The sequence below is a fragment of the Solanum tuberosum genome, unplaced genomic scaffold, assembly GCF_000226075.1.
Source record: "Solanum tuberosum cultivar DM 1-3 516 R44 unplaced genomic scaffold, SolTub_3.0 scf00290, whole genome shotgun sequence".
In the NCBI taxonomy this organism is placed as follows: Eukaryota; Viridiplantae; Streptophyta; class Magnoliopsida; order Solanales; family Solanaceae; genus Solanum; species Solanum tuberosum.
Genome location: NW_006239226.1, coordinates 508,779 through 531,715, shown reverse-complemented (window position 1 = coordinate 531,715; position 22,937 = coordinate 508,779). Strand labels below are relative to the sequence as shown.

The 22,937-nt window shown below is 32.4% G+C and overlaps 3 protein-coding genes across 3 annotated transcripts in view; all 3 read right to left on the bottom strand.

Annotated features, from left to right (window-relative positions):
* Positions 1-3,723: 3,723 nt before the first annotated feature.
* Positions 3,724-6,496, bottom strand: LOC102593529 (subtilisin-like protease SBT1.6). Its single transcript, XM_006359618.2, has one exon. It carries the CDS (start codon positions 6,400-6,402, stop codon positions 4,084-4,086), a length of 2,319 nt encoding a protein of 772 aa, XP_006359680.1. The 5' UTR covers positions 6,403-6,496; the 3' UTR covers positions 3,724-4,083.
* Positions 6,497-15,279: 8,783 nt separating this feature from the next.
* Positions 15,280-16,601, bottom strand: LOC102593190 (actin-depolymerizing factor 5). The gene is made up of 3 exons (XM_006359617.2): positions 16,454-16,601; positions 16,032-16,291; positions 15,280-15,693 (listed from the first exon to the last, which is right to left on the bottom strand). Exons 1-3 carry the CDS (start codon positions 16,472-16,474, stop codon positions 15,543-15,545), a joined length of 432 nt encoding a protein of 143 aa, XP_006359679.1. The 5' UTR covers positions 16,475-16,601; the 3' UTR covers positions 15,280-15,542.
* Positions 16,602-21,134: 4,533 nt separating this feature from the next.
* LOC102592847 (CTL-like protein DDB_G0288717) overlaps positions 21,135-22,937 on the bottom strand; it is a 4,778-nt gene continuing 2,975 nt past the window's right edge. Inside the window, exons 2-3 of the mRNA XM_006359616.2 lie at positions 22,065-22,407; positions 21,135-21,651 (exon numbers count right to left, since the gene is read on the bottom strand). Coding sequence (XP_006359678.1) covers positions 21,385-21,651; positions 22,065-22,407 — 610 coding nt within the window. The 3' untranslated portion in view covers positions 21,135-21,384. The remainder of the gene's footprint in view (positions 21,652-22,064; positions 22,408-22,937) is intronic.

Here is a 22,937-nt window from a genome sequence, read left to right as displayed (position 1 = left end):
GTTTGAGGGGATGAATTAGTTTCACGACCATATTGTGTCATCGACTTCGTTGGTATATTATTTTGTGGTTGACGATGTTGTATCGTGGACTTTACTGGTATAGTATTATTTTGGAATTGAGTTGGGTCCAACGTCCATTCTAACATCTTCCTTCCATTTGTAGTATTCATTTCCACAAAAATTAGTAACACACCAAAGAATGCCATATTCTGCAAACAGACAGAAAATCCAGTAAACTCCATTGTTGATTAGCAACTTATGTAAAAATAAAAGAAAATTGATTAACCTGTAGGAAACCTTGGACAAGAAGCAAGAATTCTGGTTCTCCAACTTTATAGTGATAGAAATCAAATAAAATCGGAGTGGATGTTAGCAAGTACACTCCCTGCAGTCTTAATTGATTTACTTATAATAAAACCAAATGATAGATATAAAGGAGATTGAAAAGCTAGCCTTAGCTTACCAAATAAATAACCCCTAAGCTTAGGTTATCAAATAGGATTAGAAATCCACCCACTACTTGTTCACCAGCAAAAGACGTTACGAAGAAAGAAACCTGACATTAAATAAAAAAAATATGTTGAATTGATATTTGTTTGAATGTAAGAAAAATGAAGAATTCATGTATATATGTAACGTTACATAGACATAGAAAATGAGTTGAATTGATGAACTTACAATATTTGATTTTGTTGAATCTGTTGCCCCAAATCCTTCAGAAATATTCAAAAGACCAGCAAATTTGGAAGTAAAGTCCTCCTTATATCTGGGATCTTTAAACGATCCTCTTAACCTATATATAATAACACGAAAGAAATGCATGAGGAAAGGATATCGATCATTCAAGTCTTCAAATTAAAACTACGTACATGTGTGCGTAGAAAAGGAATTCATAATTGCATACATTTTCCAACCAGAGAAGATGAAGTATGAGCCAAATAAAATCCTTCCTATTAATGAATGTGGCACCATTTAGCTTCAATTGAAAGGAATTCCTCCTTGTTTATTCACTTTATCTTTTTACTTTTAAGTAACTAAAGAATTTATTTTTTTTTCAAAAAAAAAAAACTCATGCCCATTTTACACGCCTAAACTGTGGTTATTATAGGAATGATGAATTGGTAGTTGTTTAATTTACTACTATTTCTCTTATTACTCGCCGTGCTGCGCGCTCCATATTAACTAAAAATAATTATAACAAATTTTATGAATAAAAGTAACAAATGTGTAAAATTATAAAACGATTACTGACTTCTAAATTTTAAGTTATATAGAACTCCAATGTTCAAATATTACAATTCACATAGAGATAATATTTTACTTAAATTAATGAAAAAGTAAAAAATTGAAATAAATTGTATTATTGTAATTTTCTGAACGAAACTGTAATTTGTATTAAACTCTATAATATTACTCTTGAAAAGTTGTATTTTTGAATAAACTCCTGAAAAGCTTAAATTAGAGAAGCTTAATTTAATGAATAATCACTCAACTATGTTTTCTTGCACAAATGTTGTTATATATATACACTAGCCATTGAACTATTTTATATTATCAAAAAGCCATTCAATTTTACCAAGTATCATATAAAATTACTCCAAGAAAAACTTCACAATTGTGAAATTACAGTTGTCCTATAAAATTTCATCCTACATTACAAAATAAGGAAAAAAGATCAATCTTATTACAAGAAGAAATGCAATAAGTATTATTTAATTCAATAGTTTCCTATTGCCCTAAAATGTTGGTAATCCAGCTAGGGAACACTTCTTTGTCAACTTCATTAGTTAATTAAACTCTACCCACTATAAAGTAATTGCACCTTCTTGGCTAATTCACTTCAATGTAAAATTATTTGTTTATTTTTTTTGGGTTGTTTTGAAGTGTCTATAGTTAATTATTGAAATAGAGCATGAGAAGTAGGAGAGTGTGTGATATTTTAGCATCAAATATTATAAATTGTTTCTTGATTTCCTTTTTATGGTTTAGGTATGTAGTGCAATATCATTTTCTCGATATGTTTTGATATGTTTTTTCTTAAGGGGTCTAGCTATTACTGGTGTGTGAAAAGGCATTTGACCTAAAGATTAAGGTTTGAAATTTAAAATTCACCGCAATTCATCCGATTTATATGTAGTATATTATGTTGATAGCGACGGTGGAGGGCAAATGATATGATGTATCATGTAGTGTTCACTTTACTAAAATGTCAATGTCATATTTTGGAAGTCTATTTTGTACATCCTTAATAAAGGAGGGTTATGTTTGAATCACTTCAATTAATATGGGGTATTATATAACAAAGGGTTAAGTAGATTATTTATTTTTTCCATAGCAGAGAACCAAGTTTGACCATTTCTCCTTTCTGATAATTACTGTGTTTGTAGATTTTAAGCTGTAAATTTTATTGTTTAAAAACTTAAGAAATATGAGCAATTAATTACAACAAAAATTAGATGAACTAATCAATCTACTTTGAATCATGTTACTGAGGAAGAAAGACAAGTGTTAAATACGAGTTGAGAGTTAACCATAGAATTAAGTAAACTTTGCATCATAATTAAAGTCGAGTCGACAGCTTAAATCATATAATTTTTTGGGTACAAGTTCATGAATCATCATTTATCTAATTAATTAATTAACCAACTCTTTCTTGAATTAGCATTACCCAAAAACACAGTCAACAACAGCAAACCAAGTGTAAACGAACTGATAAAGGTAGAGTATACACAAATTTATTCTTACCTAAAAAGATTGTTTTCCAAATCTGTTCTCAACTACTCCCTCCGTCCATTTTCTATTGTCATAATTTCAATTTTTAGAGTCAAACTATAAAAACTTTGACTAACATTTTACGATGATTGATATGCAAAAAAATTGCAATTTATAGTATTTTTCGTATAGTTTTTGAATATCTAATTTTTTTGATTAAAATATCGAATTATTAAAATCTAATTTAACTTTGAAAGTTAGTCAAATTGACTTTCAAAAAACGTAATATGACAATTAAAAGTGGATGAAAGAAGTACCATAGTTCAAAAAAGTGAATTGTCAGATGCATAATTTTCCTCTATAATAGCAGTAAATCTCAAAGTGTTACTCTCAAATAAATGTTACTACAACATTTATTTGAGAAAAAAAAATGTTACTACAACATTATTGGGCGTAATATATAAATAGTGTAAGATTTAATCATCGTAAAAATTTCACTTTGACGTACTGCTAAAGTTTGTTATCTAGTGTATCTTTTTAAAGGTGCAAGATTTGTTCTTCACCTATATATATCCATTATATTATTTCAAGATACAGGGAAACAAATAATTGAGCTGGGGCTAAAATGTCTATCATTAAAGTAATTAAGGGAGGTCCACATGTTTCATTTTTCCTATTCTTAGTCCACTTTTTTTGTCCCACTTTAATTTATTGCACAAGTGAGACATTATTTCAACCAATTCTTTAATTTTTTGGCTTTAAATTTATCTATAAGAAAAAAAATTCACCCAACTACTACCTTTTATTTTTACATGAACATTTGCACAATTGCTCGTCTTTTAGGTTTTAGTTCGTTGAGTGAATGGATTTTTTTTCACCACTTGACCTCATTGAGTGTATTTAGCAGGAAAGTCATAATAGCTCGATTGATTGATTACTTATACCATTTACCATTACCTCTAAAAAAATATACTAGTATTTTTAAAAGGTAGGTTGACCACAATGTCATAATAAAGAACTTGATCTTTCATTAAAGCTTAAATTGATCATATATTTTGCCAATTGGAACGCAAAATTTAAAGTCAAAAGAAACCACTATTGATCACTTAACAGAGAAGAAAACAAACAAGAGAAGAAATAGAAAAACTTAATTTAAAAAATTAAAAACAAAACCCCATATTTTAGCCCTGGGTTCTAGGCTTTTTCTAACCCCTAAAGCCAAAATAAACTAAGGTTAAAAACTTAAAACCACTCTAAAAAAGTGTAGAATCTACTTGTTTAATGTGCTCTGCGACTGTGATCAGCACATCTGTCCATAATTATCACCCATAAATCTTGATTAAACAAACAGGATCAAGATTAGTTTACTATTTACAATGGACTCATTTGGGTTACCACTATGGGGCTCCGAACCACATGCTTTCCATCAACCCAAGAAAGTGACCCGAAAACTGCACCCGAATCATTCAACACCAGATTCTTACTGTCCACTGTGATTGTTACATAGTAACTCAATTTCCTTATCTTCTCCGAGAATCCCAATTTCGCCGGCTTTACACTCACGGTCACCCCTTTCGGTGCTTCAATTTTCACTCTGTACACTGCATTTGCGTCGCCTACGTTCGTCACTGTTCTGAAGAATGTCTTGCTTGATACCCCTTTTGTTGCGGTTGAAAACAGTGCAGCTATTGATGGATAGTTTAAATTCTCCGGCAATGGTTTCCTCATCGGACAATTCACCGGTGATTTAGTGATCACTTGAATTGTCTTGGGGCCGTATTCGATTGCGCATAAGAAGCTTACGTAGTCTTGGTTTGCTAGATCGTATACAAGCCCGGGGTCTAATGCAAGATCAAGATTTAAGTGTCCTGCACCATAATCGTACGGTGTAGCTGGTTTTCCGGTGGCTTCATCGGTCATTGGTAGCAGCCTGTTGTCGACGAGGTTAGCTGTGGTCATCATTGCAGATCGTATTGCTGCTGGACTCCAATCAGGGTGAGCAGATTTGAGCAATGCTGCTGCACCACTTACATGAGGACAAGCCATTGAAGTGCCTGAAAGTATATTGAACTCTGCTTTTCGATGATCCAAATCTAAGCCAGTTGGACCAACAGCATCAGTCCATGCAGCTAAAATGTTAACCCCAGGTGCTATAATGTCCGGTTTTAGGATTTCTGGATTGAGACCATTGGGTCCTCTACCGGAAAATGATGCGACAACTGGAGCCGGTTTCACTCCAATTATAGTTCCATGGAAATTGATTGTTGCAGCTGCAGTTGGATTCTTTGATATATATGCTTTAATTGCATCACCTTCATTAGCACCAACAGCACAAGTTGGTATCATATGAGCATCACCAACAAGACCTTCACCATTTGATACTCCATTTGTGAGGATCATTCCAACACCACCAGCTTTACTGACAACTAATCCTTTAGCAACGCGAGGATTGCTACCACGATCACAGATCACTATCTTACCTCTAACTAGATGAGGATCAAGTGAATTTTCCATACAGAGTGAAGCAGAGAGCACACCTGATTTCCCAGGGTACACTATGGAATACATTTTCCCATTAAGTGGCTTTCCGGCGTATAATGATACACCGGAAAGCTTCCTTCCGTCACCGAGAATTACCTCTGCGGGGAAATTCCTATCAATTGTGCCAGCTCCAACAGTAGTCAGCCACGGTGCCAAGTTAGTGACTGACATTCCATTAGGTCCATCATTTCCAGCTGATGAAGACACAAATACACCCCTAGCAACAGCACCATAAGCTCCGATAGCAATTGGATCGAGATAGTAAGGTGAAGAGATTCCATCACCACCTCCAATTGAGATGGAAATGACATCGACCCCATCGGAAACAGCAGCATCAAACGCCGCAAGGATATCGGAATCAAAGCAACCAGAATTCTTCCAGCAAACTTTATAAACAGCTAATCGAGCTTTTGGGGCAACACCTTTAGCAATACCCGATGCATAACCAGACATGCTAGCTCGAAAAGCATGCCTCCCAGCAGCTGTAGAAGCCGTATGGGTGCCATGACCATCAGCGTCTCTGGGTGATCGGAACTCAACGGTATCATTGATTCCACCACCAATTGGACCAAATCCAGGGGCAGCTTCATGACCTTTAGAGAAAAATCGAGCACCGATAATCTTCCGATTGCAATTCCGAGAAGTAAACTTAGCTCCCGTTTCGCAAACCCCTTTCCAACGTGTAGGAACAGGACCCAGATTCAGATCGGAAAAACTCCGACGCTCCGGCCAAATACCAGTATCAAGAACCCCAACAATAACATCAGAACCATAATCCGACTCCGACCATAATCCCTTCTGGTTTCTTAAGCCGAGAAACTGCGGTGACCTTGTAGTATGAAGTTGCCTCCGACGATCCTCAAAAGTCGCAAGAATTGAAGGATGTTGAAGTACTGAAGCAGCTTGAGAAGGACTCAACGAAGCTGAAAATCCATGAAAAACATTGTCATAAACATGGAGGATGTTCACCGGTTCAGTGAACTCAGAGCTGTACCAGTGGTAATGGGTGGGGAAAACCGCCGGTTTAGAGAAGCTGTCGACTCGGAATATGTAAGTTTTAGCTTCCGGTTCAGCTGAAACCGGCGAGAAAAAGGGTATTGCAGTGAAGGTGAAACAGAGGAAGAGTGTTAGAAGAAGAAGCGAAGCCATGAGAGGAAAACAGAGTGAGTAGGGTTTGAAAAGAGAGAGTAAAGTGTGAAGTGTAGATTACTGACAATTAAAGTTGGTGTGTTATAGAAGGGATTATTGTCCTTATAATACCGTTATTCATAATTTTTTAATCTCAATAAAATATTTCCTTTTTTTTTTTGTTTTCCTATAATGTTTAGTAATTATAATAGGGCCTAACTATTTCAAATTCACGTCACATAGAGCCTTGTTCACAGGAAAGCGGTCCCTATCCAAATTTTTTTTTTATCCATATCTAACTAGCCCCCAAAATCTTTAATTAAGAAAGAAACAATCCTATTTTTGTTTTCATATTCATTGATGGTATCTGAATAAAATATTAAGGTTAGGGTAGTTGTTTTATTTTATTTTACTTTTTAAATAAATGTTTAAGGAATTTTAGATATGATTTTGTCGCTAAGAAAGTTGGGGACTTGTTGACGAGATTAGCTCATGTCTCTGACCCCAATTTATGCGGAAAAAGTGGACTAAAGGTATCAAATATTACGCAACTTTAAGTATAATAAATAGTTGATTTTTAGTTCAAACATAAATAAATAAAATATAGAAGCTCATTTCTATTAATGAGGTTTAAATTTGATCAGCTTAGAAGTCTAGTCAACACATCATGCTAAGGCATGATGATTTGGTATAACATTTTAATTAATTTTGAAAATATAGTCAATAAAACATACTTAATAATTGCGATGTATAAAATTGTATCTTTTACTATACTCTTAATTGAATTTGGTTTACTTAAAATGTTTGATGAAGGAAAATATGATTTGATTAGCCAAAGGAGGAAACAGGAGAAGTGATGATTTCTCTTTATCTTTTTCCGTTTGTAGATAAGAAGTGAAGGTGGACCAATATTGTTCTAAAATTAATATGATTGCAATAATGCTACAACAGGACAACAATTGGCATCCACAAATAAGTTTTACTATAAAAAATGGTAAATAGTGTACCATGTCGGAATTATTATGAAATTAAAATTGTCGACGTAGCACCAGCACCACATCTAATATTATATATAAATTAAAAATAGGAGTAACATGGATTGTGATCCTCAAATTCTAAATTTGGACGATTATCAAAATTGGCCTCCACTTGTTCGGTCGTGACGAAAATGAAAGACTTAGCGTTACATGAATTATAACCATTATAATATGAACAAAATATTTCACATTATGAGATTTAGAGAACATAGGGTGCACTGCCAGAAATTACAGGAAGGGTATCCAAGAGTTGTACATGAGTACAATTTTTTGGATGAACGAGTGCACTAGAAAATTTAAAATTGAACTACGTAATATACATGAAAGTTTTTGACAAAAAGTTAATAGCGAGATTTGAACTCACAAACGCTTAAAAGCTTGGCGCATGCACCTTAAAATCACTAGACTACAACACCTTGTTGTGTGAAGGGTGTCTAGAATACATTATCTAATCACTTTGTATATTATTTTACTTATATATAATTTTCCAACGAAGAGTGTCCAATTGGATACCCTAAAGACAATGTAGCTACGCCCCTGATAGGGTGTATATAAATTGTTTTCTTATTTTACAGAGAAACTAAAAAAGAGATATTATTTCGAAAAGAACCCAACATAAATACAAATAAAAAAATATACAAAAAGAAGAAGATATGAAACATGTACTAAAAAAAGCATCACATAACTAGCATACACAGAAAACATTAACAACAACAAAGTCATACTATAACAATAACACAAAACAGTAATGATAGCAACATAAATCGTAAGATAAGAAACTACGTAAAAATTGTTAATACTACTATGACTAAATGAAAAACAAGTGTGGGTGCCAGACTATGAGCCTAATATGTAAGGAAAGCGAAACAACATCTGCCTAGCTATTAATCTTCTATCTTAATTTACTATCTTCAAATCTTTCTCTCTATGATTATGTTTTGAGTAGCAGGGAAGGCAATGAGGCGGGGCGGATGTGGAGTGGAGCGGGCTTAAGGCTATTTGGGGGGTTTAAGATAGTGAGGCGCCGGTAGGATACGGGGCGGGTTGAAGTGAATTTTTTTAAAATTTATGTGGGGCGGGGCGGATTGGAGTGCGGGTATATGTGATTTTATGTGGGTTTAAATTTAATTTTAATTTTTTACATGTTATAAGAGTGATAAAACATTGTTTATTATGATAATTTGTTTAAAGCTACTAAAATATTCAAGATAGTAAATGAAAATGGTTCAATAAAAAATAATTCAAATTCTTACATGTTTTCCAATTGACCTCTAAAAAATAAAACTTTAAGTCGCTATCCTATTAAATAAATACAACTTAATAAAAAAATGAATTTATTTTTGGTATCAAACTTAACTAGAAAAAAAATATTAAAAAAATATGTGAAGATTCATGCGGAGCGGGTCTATGCAAGGCGGGTTGAAAATGAAAAAAAATATTATCCTGAACGAGGCGGATTAAATTTTTTTACGGGTTAAGCTCAACCCACCCCGTACCACGCCATTGCCACCCCTATTGAGTAGGCTAAAAATACATCATATAATATCCAGTTATCACTCTCCAATATTTCTTCAATCTATCTCTATACCTCTCCATCATATCTAAAAATTAATTCATATTATGAAATTTCAAATTTTAGAGGTATAGCTACATAATAAAAGTTATATTTAATCTTTATACGGTCCAACAATATTTGCGTTGATAGTTGCGTGATTAAATAGAAACATAAGTTAGGTATAGAATACATAGAGGATGGCACGTGTTAGCCTATTTGAAGCATAAAAGCATGCACAATAAACTGAGGGCCCAATTCATAAATATATGATGAATCAACTAACAATACAATAAAATGACAACCTTGTGAATTTCACCGCGATTCACGAGGTCTCTCTTCCTTTAATTGCTAAAGTTCTACACCAACTCATCCTTTTCTAAACTTTATTTATTAGTACGTACTACTTTTTTTCGATTTCAATTTATTTGTTAGATTTTTATTTACCATAAAATGAGAAAATAAAGATAATATTGTATGTAATGACTCACTGAGTTAACCCCATTTAGAAGTTAGATTATAATGCTACAACAAAGTTAATCTTTACCTATAATAGTATATTTAATATTGTTTCATTGGTGGTACGGTGTTGAGAAACACTTATATTTAGAATTTATGTATTATTTAAAGCATTAAAAAGTTTAATGACTTCCTAGTTCCTACCATACCGTAATGTCATTTATTATATAATTTTATTTTTGCATTATACTTTTTTTAGTTCAAAAAACAAGTTAATTGTTCAAAGTTAGTTGTAGGAATTTTTTTTCATTTTTGTCCTTTGCTATTTTTTACGTGATAATTTCAAGAGAGTTAATTGGTCCGTCGGAAAAGAAAAAAGGTGTGAAATTTGATTTCTTTCACTTTCATTTGATTCATTATATTTATTATTTTAATTTAAATTATTTATATTTTAAAAAATAGTTTCAAAATAACTAAAAGGATAAAAATAAAAAAATGATTGTTCAATTTATGTTTTAAGACTATCTCAATAAATTTACTTATTTTGAAACGAGGGAAGTACTATTAACTTTATCTAGTGTTTCCTTTGTGTACTTTCTTAAACTTTGTTTTTTCTTTACTGTCAGTATTGTCCAACTTTTGCTTCATAGATAAGAGACTTAACTCTCAAGTTTCAATAAATTTCATATTTTTTTCTTTATAAAGCTCAGTGAATAAGAAAAGAAGAACATAATTACCAAAAAAAGAAAAGCAAAATATGAAAATGGAGACAGAATAAAATGAAAAGAATAAAGCATCAGAAAAAAGTAAGAAGAAAAAAGATTTAAATCTACAAATATCAGCGATAACATGTACTCATAATTGACTGGCCAGTAGCGACGGTAGATATTCGCTGTCGGCCTTTTATTTCGTGGCGGACATGTTATCATTCAACCCTTTCTAACAAAACCTTCACCTAATTGGAGTATTACTTTTGATGAAATCTATATTCTCTGTTCTTAATTACTTGTCCACTTTTGAATTGACACATCTATTAAGAAATCAATTAATGACATAGTAAGTTTACCATTTTACCCCTATTAATTATGAAGTGGATGGAAAGTTTTGCATTTTTCAAAGTAATTAGTCATTTAATTGAGGCCTGAGGGTATAATAGGTAAAAAATAAATTGTTCTTTCTTGATTTGTCAAAATGGACAAGTAATTAGAGACAACTATAAAAGGAAAAAATGACAAATAATTAGGGACAAAGGAAGTATTTATATACTTTGATATTATCATTAGGTGTGATTGGGTAGTATATTTATCGAACTTTGATACCATCATATTATATATATTTTGATGATATCAAGCAATAAATATGAATTAATAGTTAAAAATGGAGTATGAAAATAAGGAGTAACCACTTGTAAATAGTTTCCTAAAATAGGTACGAAGTGTTCTTTTCTCAATTTTACTTATACTCAAATTGGCTAATTAAAGAAGAGTAAATTTTAGGTTTAGCAAACATAAAAATCATATTTGTATGTTATAGCTATAGTTTGCATAATTGTGCTCCATATCAAATTTTATGTTTGCTATGGCTATTAATATGTATATTTCGGTATACTTATATAAAAGAATCAATTGTATAAGTATATATTTGGAATATGTATATAAATAAGAATTTTTATTTTTTGTATAATTTGTGTTTCTATAAAGCGAGAAAGAGAGAAAGACAAAAGAGAACTGGACAGGGGAAGATTTGTAATGTATAATTATAAGTGTATAGGATGAAAGATATGTATTTGTATTTGTATATATAGTTTTCTCTTGCTTTATACAAACACAAACACAATTTATACATTTGTGTTTGTATAGAGCGAGAGAGGCGAGAGAGAGAGTGGCAAGCGAGATCAGGAAAGTGGCAAGCGAAATATTTGAGGAGAGAGGCAAACGAAAAGATATGTATACGTATAATTTTCTCTCGTTTTTTACAAACACAAACATAATTTATACATTTTTTGTTTGTATTAAGTGAGAGAGGCGAGAGAGAGAGTGGCGAACGAGATATCTGGGGAGAGAGGCGAATAAAAAGATATGTATATATACAGTTTTCTCTCGTTTTTTACTAAAACAAACATAATTTATACATTTGTGTTTGTATAAAGTGAGAGAGGCGAGAGAGAGACTGGCGAGCGAGATCACGAGAGTGGCGTGCAAGAAATCTGGGGAGAGAGGTGAATGACAAAGTGTTTGCTACGGATTAGAATTAAATGAAACTGTGATTGTAACATTTAATTTTAATTAATAGTTTGCTATTTTATACCATTTTTCCATTAAAGAACATTATATTCATCGTTCAAGTCGGCCAGGGCAAAGCTTTGAGGCTGTGCAATGTAGGCCCAATTTGTTAGGTAACGTAATGGGCTTTACAGGAGTAGCCCAAAACTTGTTATGAGGCCCAAAGTCTAAACGACAGAGACATGGGAAGGACTATATGGGCTGGTCCGTTTGTAGTTATAGAAAGAAGTAAAAATTAGGCAAATGACATAGTATAAGAAAGAAATTACTTCCTTTCCCTACTCTTTCATTAATTAACCAAAAATCTCTTTTTTAGTGTTTTTCGGATACATAATATAGCAGCGCGGATACTTTAATTAATAACGGGCGGATGCTTAAATTAACGGGCGGATGCATAATATAGCAGCGCGGATACTTTAATTAATAACGGGCGGATGCTTAAATTAACGGGCGGATGCATAATATAGCAGCGCGGATACTTTAATTAATAACGGGCGGATACTTAAATTAACGGGCGGATGCATAATATAGCAGCGCGGATACTTTAATTAATAACGGGCGGATGCTTAAATTAACGGGCGGATGCATAATATAGCAGCGCGGATACTTTAATTAATAACGGGCGGATGCTTAAATTAACGGGCGGATGCATAATATAGCAGCGCGGATACTTTAATTAATAACGGGCAGATACTTAAACTAATAAAGTATCCGGTTAAGTTGAATTGGGGGGAAATAAAGGATTTTTGTATTTTAGTAAAATAGTAGGGAAATATTCAGAATAGGTAAAGAAGTGTTGTGTATTTAAGTAATTTTTCCAAATATAATTTACATAAATTTCATTGTTAACAGTTAATTATATTATTTTTCTGTTCTTTTCCAAATTACTAAATCTCTTAAATTTATGTATTTCAGATATATTACTGAATTTTTAGACGGAGAACTTTCGCATATAGACACTCAAAAATAGCTTAATTACGCTTCATAGCTATATTTTGTTAATTATGATTCGTAGATAGGCGAATTGTATATGTATATTTGTGAAAGTAAGAACTTCTATTACTTCTATGAAAGACCATATTTTGCTTTGCGATGCCCATAGGCCATAGCCAAATTTTAGACATTATATGATTGATGTTGAAAAATGTATCTGTTTGGAGTTGAAATTGTGAAAAGTGCTTATTGATTCCACTTGGAAAAAGATGAAGTTTTGTGAGTGAAACTATTATTTCAACCTCAAATTACTATTTTGTATTATTAGTGTTTGGATCAGCTTGTGTGCACCTTGACTAATTATACAGATATCTCCTATTTTCCACCAACATATATAAGTATTAGTTGTTTGAATATATGAGAATAGATCACCTAGTATTTTTACCTTTGCTAAAGATTTAAATACGAGAAATAAGAGTTAATGGTTGACGTCCATACCACACCCTATGCACTAAATCAAAATTATCTTATTAAACTATACGTGTTCAAGCAGCAACAATAATTTGAACCTCAATGCACAATTATGAATTTACACTTTTCCTACTCAATATTAGTTAACTAGTGGAGAAAAATTACCCTTCAAAGGTAGCTAATTATCACCTGCTAGCAAAATTTGTGGGATTATGAATCAAATTAATCATTTTATCTTATTAATCTGCCATTTTTTCATTTTTTCAAATTATAATTACTCATTTTGACATTTGGTGTTTGGCATCATTATCTATGTAGATGGTTGCACTAGGGCACATGATGTTTGAAGTGTACCCATTTTTAATTGATGGAGTTAGTTCAGCAGTCAGTTTATAAACAATCATTTTCTAATTTATACAATATATGATGATATATAGTACAATTATACGCAGATGTTGATGCTACTTACAATAATTACACTTCTTGTATTAAATAAAGATATTCCTTTTCATAAATAAATGCATGGACCCAATAATAGCTACCTAATTATTGAGAAACTAGTAGGTTATATGCTTCTAGACCTCTAGTAAATTAATAAAGCATACGATAAAACGAAAACTTAGCAAATTAGATCAAGGTAAACCAAAAGAAACACATTTATATACATTAATCATCGTTAGTAAGATTTTACAGACAAAGTATATATCTCAAGGCCAAAACATTTCATTACCAAATTTTGAGTGCAATAGTTTGAATTTTTTTTTACAAAAAGATGAAACATTAAAAGAGGTATTTTTCGTTACGTATAATCATAAGTTTGTTGAACACAAAATAATTCCCTTTCTTTAACATTATTTAACCAAGGTCAACTGAGGATACTCAGATCACTAGTCAGGGCCTGGATCCACATTGTTTTTTACTTTTTAAAAGTGCAACACTCCACCTCCCTCATTTTTTTATTTCAAATTGTGGTGTTTAGATTAGTTTGTGCATAACTCGATTATTGTTGTTTCTTTTTTTGATATTTCTATTTTCCACTCTCGATTTTTTAATTGTAATGTTTGACTTACTTTATACACCTCAATTAATTTCACGAGATAACTACTACCTGTCCAAAATTTTGATGCAAAGAGTACGTGGTTGTAATGAATAAGTTGACTCTCTTATTTAATTTGAGAATCTATACTAGAGGTAATAAAATAAGTAGCTCAAACTTCTCATTAAACAAATTAAAATAAGGTAGACAAGGCTATAAAATTATGATCTGACTGTAATAATTAAAAAGCTACTTGAGAATTAATCTTGAATTGAGCATATTTGACCTAACTACGCTACACACACATGTTTGACCTGAATAAAGTTCAAGTTGTGGATCATGTCTTAACTAACCTTGTCGAATTTGAGTTTAAGCTATGAAGTCACTTCCAATAAAAACATTTTATTCTTTGAAGTAAAAAATTTCAATATAAATTTAAATTAGTTAAACTTTAAAATAATAATATACGTAAGAGACTTCCAAAAATATTTAGCAAGTAAAGACAAATGTTATTTCCAAAAAAACACAGTTGCCGCCAGGCTAATAGATGCCAGGCAAAGATGAATGAAAGGAAGATGTGGTTGTCTCCTCATTGGATCCGTTTGGTAAACATCTATTCCCACTTTATTCTATACTGCTCTAACAGATTGGTAAAGAAAGTTGCTTTTTCTTTTACAAAAATAAAAGTTGCTAAAAGTGTCCAATTTTTAACCATCCGATGCAATACAATGGATAAGATGCCATTGAACTTAATTAAAGATCTTGACGTTGAACTCTGAAGCTAATCAAACCAAATACTAAAAAGTTATATGAAAGTAAACAAAAGGATCAAATGCGATGTAATTCTGGATTAATAGATTTGTTACATATATATATAAAGTGTCCAAGTCATCAATCTAATCAAATAACTAAACAATTCTACAACAACAACAACAATACACGAGGTGTAATTCATAAAGTTTGAAAATAGCATGATGTACGCAGACCTTTACAAAAAAAGGGAAAAGGTAAAATTAAACACTTTAAAATAGTCTTTGATTGCTTTACCCTTAAAAGTATCTAAAGTAATTGAAGATATCTTTAAACTCCATGTATGAACACTAGATAAAAGTTATAGAAAACTCATAATTAGTAGAAACACTTTGTAGTTAATAAATTAGTAGAAAATGACATGATACTTATCACAAATTAGAAGGTTGGATCAACCATACTTTAGTAGATCTTACAAAAAAAAGGTCACAATAGTACCACTAAGAAGGAAAGAAAGAAAGCATCTTTGCCCTCTAAGTGGAGTCATTATTATTATATTAAAAACAAAGTTTAGAAAAAGATGGCAAACAAAAAACACAGTACTTTAATTTGTTTGCTAATTAAAAATAAAATAAAATAAATCATTTTGCTCTGTCCTTGATCACATCCATTCCCATCTCAGTTGGATCAGTTGCTTGAAGTTCATAGCTAATTCCATCTAGCACTCTTCTCAGACCTGCTTTTGATGTTGCATACAATATTTTTGCTCTAATTCTTGATTCTGCTGGTGACCTGTTTTACAAAAATTCTAACAAATTTAAGTATGATCGAATTTAGAATTTAAACATAAAGACGATTTATTCATAGTTCGAAAAACTTCGAATGAGTGAAGAAAAAAGGTGACAAAATTCATTTGTTTTCAGTAATTTATCCCATCCATCTAAGTTTAAATAAGTCGAGTTAAATAGAACTTTTGGGTCAAAATAGTGTAACTTGATCGATGAAGTTGTGTCAAGTTGAGCAGATTGAATTATGACTTAGATGAATTGTGTTATACTAACTAGTTCGTTCAAATTTGACTCAACTCGTCCATTAGATTAAAAAGAAAGTAGTAGAGAATATATACAAACCAGGCAATGAAGAAGATCTTGCTCTTTCTGCAATTATCAACAGTAACAAAATCAAAATCAAACACAGCATATCGACAATCATCTTTAGGAAGAGCTGCAGCCAAATCTTCATAATTTTCAGCAGGTCCACCAACTTTGTCTACTGTCACCAATCTTGATTTCTCATCAATTTTGTAAACTATATACCTATGATTTTTCTTCCATTTCATATCCATGTAGGAATTCTTGCATTCATCAGTCACCCACATCCCCGTCGTCGCCTGTCAATTAAATAATCATCATCTCAGTCTCAAACAAGTTGAAAAATCGACTACCCTAATGACTATGTTACAATTATTAATAAATGCATATAGTAGTATTCAAATTGAAGTAAAAATGAGAAGATATATATATATTTATTTGTTTATTGACAAAATGTATACCATCTTAAAAGCCATAGCCATGGTGAAGGATGCAAGTAAATTAGAGAGAAAATTTGATGTTAGATATTCTTGTAAGTGAAGAAAGGTGGAAAATAGAATTGGGGAAAAAAGGTTGAGTAGAGGGGTTTTTTAAATAGGATTTGGTTAATCAAATGCCATTAGATTATGGGTAATATTACAAGTTTATCTTATATTAGATCTATGGAATTTTGTGATTTAATGACCAAATTACCCTCCATTGGGATTTCTGCTTTGTCTTGGAAGCTGTTGCCCTATTGGAAAATGGGTTATTTCTCAAAGAATGTTAAGTGCATGTAGGTCCTTTTAAACTATTAATAAGAATAATTAGTGGGTTGAGGACATATTAAGGAAAATTATAATAATGCTTGTGGTTAGCATCATTATCATAAAAAAAGTTGGACACTGAATGCCACATCAGTCGAATTTTCCCCCCAATAATGGTAATGTCTCAATTATTTTATTTTTTTGTGTATCTTATCTCAATTAATTTGTTGAGTACCTCTACTAGAATATAAGTATTGGGTAATTTTGTCTTCCAAATTTTATATGTATAGGGTAAAATTCAGGCTTAATAGATTGGCAAAAAATGACACATGACAAAAATGACAGATCAAATAATTTTATGCGAGAATGATTTGGGAATCATGTTTTCTATAACTAGCTATCAATAATGTCTTACCTTCTGGTTGAAGGGCATCTGAATTTTATTCATTCACAAGCATTACATCACAAGTTCTAATACTCAAAGTTATTAAGCTTTAACAGTTTAAATATTCAAAATCATATTTTTGAATGACGTTGTCAGTCAAACACATCAAAGCTCAGGATAATTCTACTTTTAGTCTTAATTCTTATTGTTCAATTACTCCTTGTTTATTGTTTATTCCTTACGAATTGATTCACAATAATTTTGTTATATGATCCATTCAATATACGTGTTTTTAAACCACGTATACAATTCAATTATATCGTAATTATTAGACAAATTAAATGTAATAAACTACCTATAGTCTTCTATCGTTATTTGAATTAAACCTTGGTCTTAACTATTTTTGACCACCAAACATATCCTTGGGTACACATTACTGAATTTGAACCTTATTTTTTTCAATGTTATTGACAACAAGTCACATCCTTGAGTGCACATTACTGAATTTTTGAAGAAGTAAAAGCAAAACACATATGAAAACATTAATAGAGCCGACCCTAATTAGTTTAGGTTGAGACGTAATAATTGATGGGATAATCTTTTTCTTTTCTAGCGATGATATTCAAACTATATTATCCGTACTTTGACTATTCTATCGCTTACAAGTAGACTCATATCATTTCAGGTTTTTTGAAGTAGAATAAACCGGGAATAAAAAGAACGTTTTTGGCATGGCTATAAAGTTTATTTAATCTCAGAAATACCCTTTATTTTAACTGCCAAGAATAAAAATAAAAATATGTGGTCCATTTTTAGGATAGCACAAGCACATCTCGTTTCTCTTTTTTTCTCTGCATTTCTAAAAAGTCTTGGCGTGAAAGCAAAGTTGAAAAAAGGATTGGTCTCACCCTCTTATCCATCTCTACATGTAAATAAAAGAAATCATTTCTTTGAAGATCTCAAAAGAAGAAGAAAAATAAAGAATGAATTATATTTACCTTGTAAAAATTTCATTGGTACTTTATTTTGGATATCGTTATTTAATATGTACTTATTTTGTTGAAAACAATGACTTTTACCCACTTTAGAATGACTTCAAACAAACATTTGAAGTTATATATGACTGAAGTTCAAACATATCTGCTTGAACTTCTGGCAAAAGTGGCTAGACTTTAGCTATATGTGCATAAACTAAATACAAAAATGATTGAATTCAACCACAAATGGTTAAAGTTCTGGCGTATGTGCTTGAACTTCAGATAAAAATGATTAACTTCGGCAGACACAACATATATGAAGAAGTTCCGAAGTAGGCAAACTTACATACTTTTTTTTTATTTTTTTTTATGACAAGGGAAACCCACAGCCGCTACCCTTTGGGTGCGCACAGGGTAAAATTCCCGCTCCTATGCAATAACTCGCAAACCACATAGGAGAGGTAACCCGCACTAGGCAAGCCAAACTTACATATTTTTACGCACTGCGAGTATGACTTAAACGGTGATCCCAAAAAGCGGGTATTTATGCATTTTTCAATAAGAATGATTCATATAGAAATGAGTTCCTGATTTCGAAGATGTAAATCCCAAAGGTTGAGTTTACCCACAAGATTGTCTAAGAATGTAGTAAATAACCTCATTATTTTAATATTCAAGTCATCAAATAATGCTGCAGAACACTGTATGGAATGGCAATTCCATGAGTTACAACAAGATATGGAAGAATCAGAGAAATATTAGAGAATTACAAACACTAAAATCTAAGAGAGCCCATCAGAGTAAGTAAAGATTTGGATGTAGATGAGGAGACATGTCATATTATCAACTTGGCCCTATGTTCTTTCTTTGTGCACCTAAAATCCTATCAGCCCACAATTGTACCATGTGCTTTGACTATACTTCTCTATCCCAATACCTCCTTTTTCCCATTGTTTTATCCATTCGGTATTCAAAATTCACTGATCCAATTAATCAAAATTTTCAACATAATACCTACTAGAGAAGGAAATGCTCCCTACTAAGAGTTTTTGTTCCACCAAATTTCTAGGTACTTTCATTTTCTATTGTATTCTCATGGTAACTATGGCCAGGGGGATGGAAGTGGGCTTTAATATATGAATTCAGCACAACCCAGTAACTTTAGCTCAAATTATGTACTCCCTCCGTTTCACAAAGAATGACCTTCTTTCCTTTTTAGTCGGTTTAAAAAAAAATTACCTCTTTCCTTTTTTGGTAACATTTTACTTTTTGCTTTTCACGTGGCATGTTTAAGACCACAAGATTAAGGGCAATTTTGTACATTTGACATAACTTTAATTTAGGACCACAAGATTCAAAAGTCTTCTTTAATTTCTTAAACTCCGTGTCAAGTCAAACCAGACCACTCTTTTTGAAACGGAGGGAGTATGTGTTAAGAAATTCACTAAATATATACTTGTCGTCGTTGTCCTAGAATCCAGAACCTAATTGTGAATCTACCTCTGACTATGTTGTATGTAGGAGAATATACACTTACAAGCTAACTGTAGTTTAGAACATGTTAGGAGAAAATGGTTGTTCAATGGAACTTCCTATCCTGATTTCTTGATTGTAATGTGACAAAGAGGATTGTGGCTATAGATGAAAAATAAACCATTGTGGATCTTCCTAATGGATATACTCAAGTGGTAGAGCATAATTTTCCCTTACTGTTGTAGATAGAGGCCATTAATTGTATGGTGTCTGAATTTTTGGTGATTTGCAAAAAAATTATCACCACAAATATGATTGCATGATATAAACAATCTGCAGTAGACCTCTGGTTTTTTCTTCTTGGTAGTTTTGGCTGTGATGGCAATTGCTCTGCAAACTTGACTTTCTATTATCCTTTGCGATCATACAACAACTAGCCAACAAAATTTGTATCCAAATATATTTTCCAACATAGAATGCTGAAACAACTGTCAGCATCAAAATTCACAGATTATAAAAGATGACCTTCAAGTTGGGCTCACGCCACGGGTTTGAATCTACCTCGAACTAAAAGCCTAGTATTTAAGCAGAGAAGGATAGAAGAACAAGTTTGATGCCATGTCACAAAGTTCGAACTCTGCATCATAGTAAGAGCTTGGTATTTAAGAGTTGAAAGCAGAAAAACAGGCCCATTTTCCATTGAGTTTCCAATCATGTATTAGTTGCTCCTCAGAGATTTTTTGGACAAAACTTATTTCCTAACATGGTCCCTTGTAGACACAATAAATGAGTACAAACATGAAAACATATCGAACAATCAAACGATGATACAGCAAGACACTGTATAGCATAATTGAGACCACATGTATGATTGCATGACAATAGCTAAGACTTACCACATGTGTGATTGCATGATATACCCAATCTGCATTGTCACCCTTATAGTTTTTTCTTCTTTGTAGTTTTGACAATCTGGCTGCGACAGCGATTACCCTGCAAACTTGACTTCCTATTTCTTTATCCTTTGGGATCATACAACAACTATCTGCCAAAATTTGTACCCAAAGATTTTCCAACATAGGATGCTGAAACAAAACTATCAGCATCATAATTCACAGATCATACAGAGGATCTCAAATTTGCAAAGTGTCTTACCCCATGGACCAAATGTAGCGTTGTTATGGTCCAGCAGAAGTTCTAATTGTTTCTAGCATATGTAATTAAGCAGACACAAGCTGTCCTCTATAATCATTTACAAGAGAAAAACCATAGAAGGTTCAACAACAACATACCCACTGTAGTCCTACAAGTTGGGTCTCTGTACGCAGCCTTACCCTACCTCGTGAAAGTGGAGAGGTTGTTTCTGAAGGACCCTCGGCCCAAGTGACCACATATAAAAAATAATATGAAAAGGAATACAGTAGTGAAGAAGTAAATGCTGAAAATGATGGGAAAAAGAACAGTAGCAATAAAAATTCTTAATAAAATAACCTAAGCAAAAGGTTAAAAACAACAGATAATAGAAGAATCGAAGAATAAGAATAGAAACCATAGGAAGTTCTTTTGGGAAATAAAAACTAAATAGATATAACTGATTCAGTAATGTCAACTCTCAAGACTACTTATTCCCTAACTATAGAGATCATGGCACAGTTAGCAAATATTTTCATTTTTATTGGAAAAACACTGTTATACAGAATAAATTTACCTCACTGCACAACCTGCCTAACAGGCCAATCCGACAATTACAAAGGGAAACCGAAACCGAAAAGGAGAAAAAGAATTACAGACAGAACAACACATTGAAGTCGTTATACAAGAAGGGGACTTCTGGCACCGTAAGAGGCAGAACTATGACTCCTACTGATAGGAAGGTGCACATAAACATCATGAACCTCCTGTTTACATACCTCTCCTCTGTCTCTATCAATCGCATAACAAACATATACTGTGTCTATGACGTTATCCAAAACAAAGACGAAGAAACCAAGAACCACCATCAGCAGCAGCCATGCCAGAACAGCAATAAGGTATGATTCGACATCAAGATCACTAGCAGCTCTTACCACAACAAAAACCTGGAAGCAAATAATTGAAGGTATTTTTTATAAAGGCAGACAAAGGATGTATTTAACCATATAGCTTAAGAAATAAATATAACTGAAAAAGTATATTCTGAAAAGAAGGAAAAAAGCATAAAAGATATGTCTCTTCACTTCTTGAGATTTTTGTGGGCAGTTCAACTATGTCAGAGCTTTATAAAATTGATAACTCCCATTCACTGATATGGAAGGAGAGTCCTAGTATCATTGAGACCAAATCTTGATATTCTTAATGATCATCTAGAGCTACGTCACTCCAAATCTTTAAGAATGAACTCATGCACTTGCTATAGATTTAAGAATAATTGAGCGCAATAGATTCTCAAATTCAAGGAACCTGATAGGAAGTTCTGAAAAAAGATAATTGATCAACATCCAGAACGACTCACCAATATTGCATATATTGTTGAGAGAACAAAGATTATTCCAGCCAGTAAGCGAGTGGAGACAGTCTCCACAAACACTGGAGAGAGAAGATTGCGCTTTAGAAGTTCATATGTCATCTTAGCAGAAGTGCAGTATGCTTCACCAGTTATAGCGGCAAAGTTTATGGTGAATTTATTCACAAACTCAACCGCTGACAGCAAGGTATTGGCACAAAATCGCAAAATAAGGTTCACAATTCCAGAATCTTCTTGTTTTGCATTATCAACCATGGAACGAACAATACGAACCACAGCGATCAGTAACCCAGAGAAACATACTGTGCCTGAGGATGGACCAAATGCATTTCTGCAGAATTTCACAAAAGAATAATACATCAAGCATTACAACATCTGATATTATTTTAAGAGGATTATAGCATACAGAAACTCCAGAGGAAGAACAGAAAATTTGTTATAGATCCAGGCAGCTAATCATTAAGCTGAAACAAGAATGTAAAGCAAGGATTTCATCATTGAAAGGAAATAATAACAATGACATCTTTAGTCCAAACAAGTTGAGTTTGGATGTAAGAATCCTTATTGACCATGTTTCTCCATCTAAATTAATCCAAGACAACATTATACAAAATAAAACTAAAAATATATCACTAATAGGGTAGAAAAGATTAATGAGATTAATGAAATCCATAGACCTAAAGTAAACGTACTAACATGACTAGGACATGTTCCCAATTAATTGGTATTGCCTATATAGATCTTTTCCATCTGCTGTGCCCTATCTTTTGTAAATCTGCATGGATTTTATAGGATTGTAGGTCTTACAGGACAACTGCCTTCCATGTAATTTTAGGCGTAACCTCCCCCCCCCCCCCCTTC

Coding starts and splice junctions, on each gene's coding strand:
- LOC102593529 (XM_006359618.2), bottom strand. CDS start 6,402: ATGGCTTCGCTTCTTCTTCTAACACTCTTCCTCTGTTTCACCTTCACT.
- LOC102593190 (XM_006359617.2), bottom strand. CDS start 16,474: ATGGCTATGGCTTTTAAGATG. Junction 16,292..16,453: donor TGGCTATGGCTTTTAAGATG/GTATACATTTTG, acceptor TTTAATTGACAG/GCGACGACGGGGATGTGGGT. Junction 15,694..16,031: donor AAGATCTTCTTCATTGCCTG/GTTTGTATATAT, acceptor TTTGTAAAACAG/GTCACCAGCAGAATCAAGAA.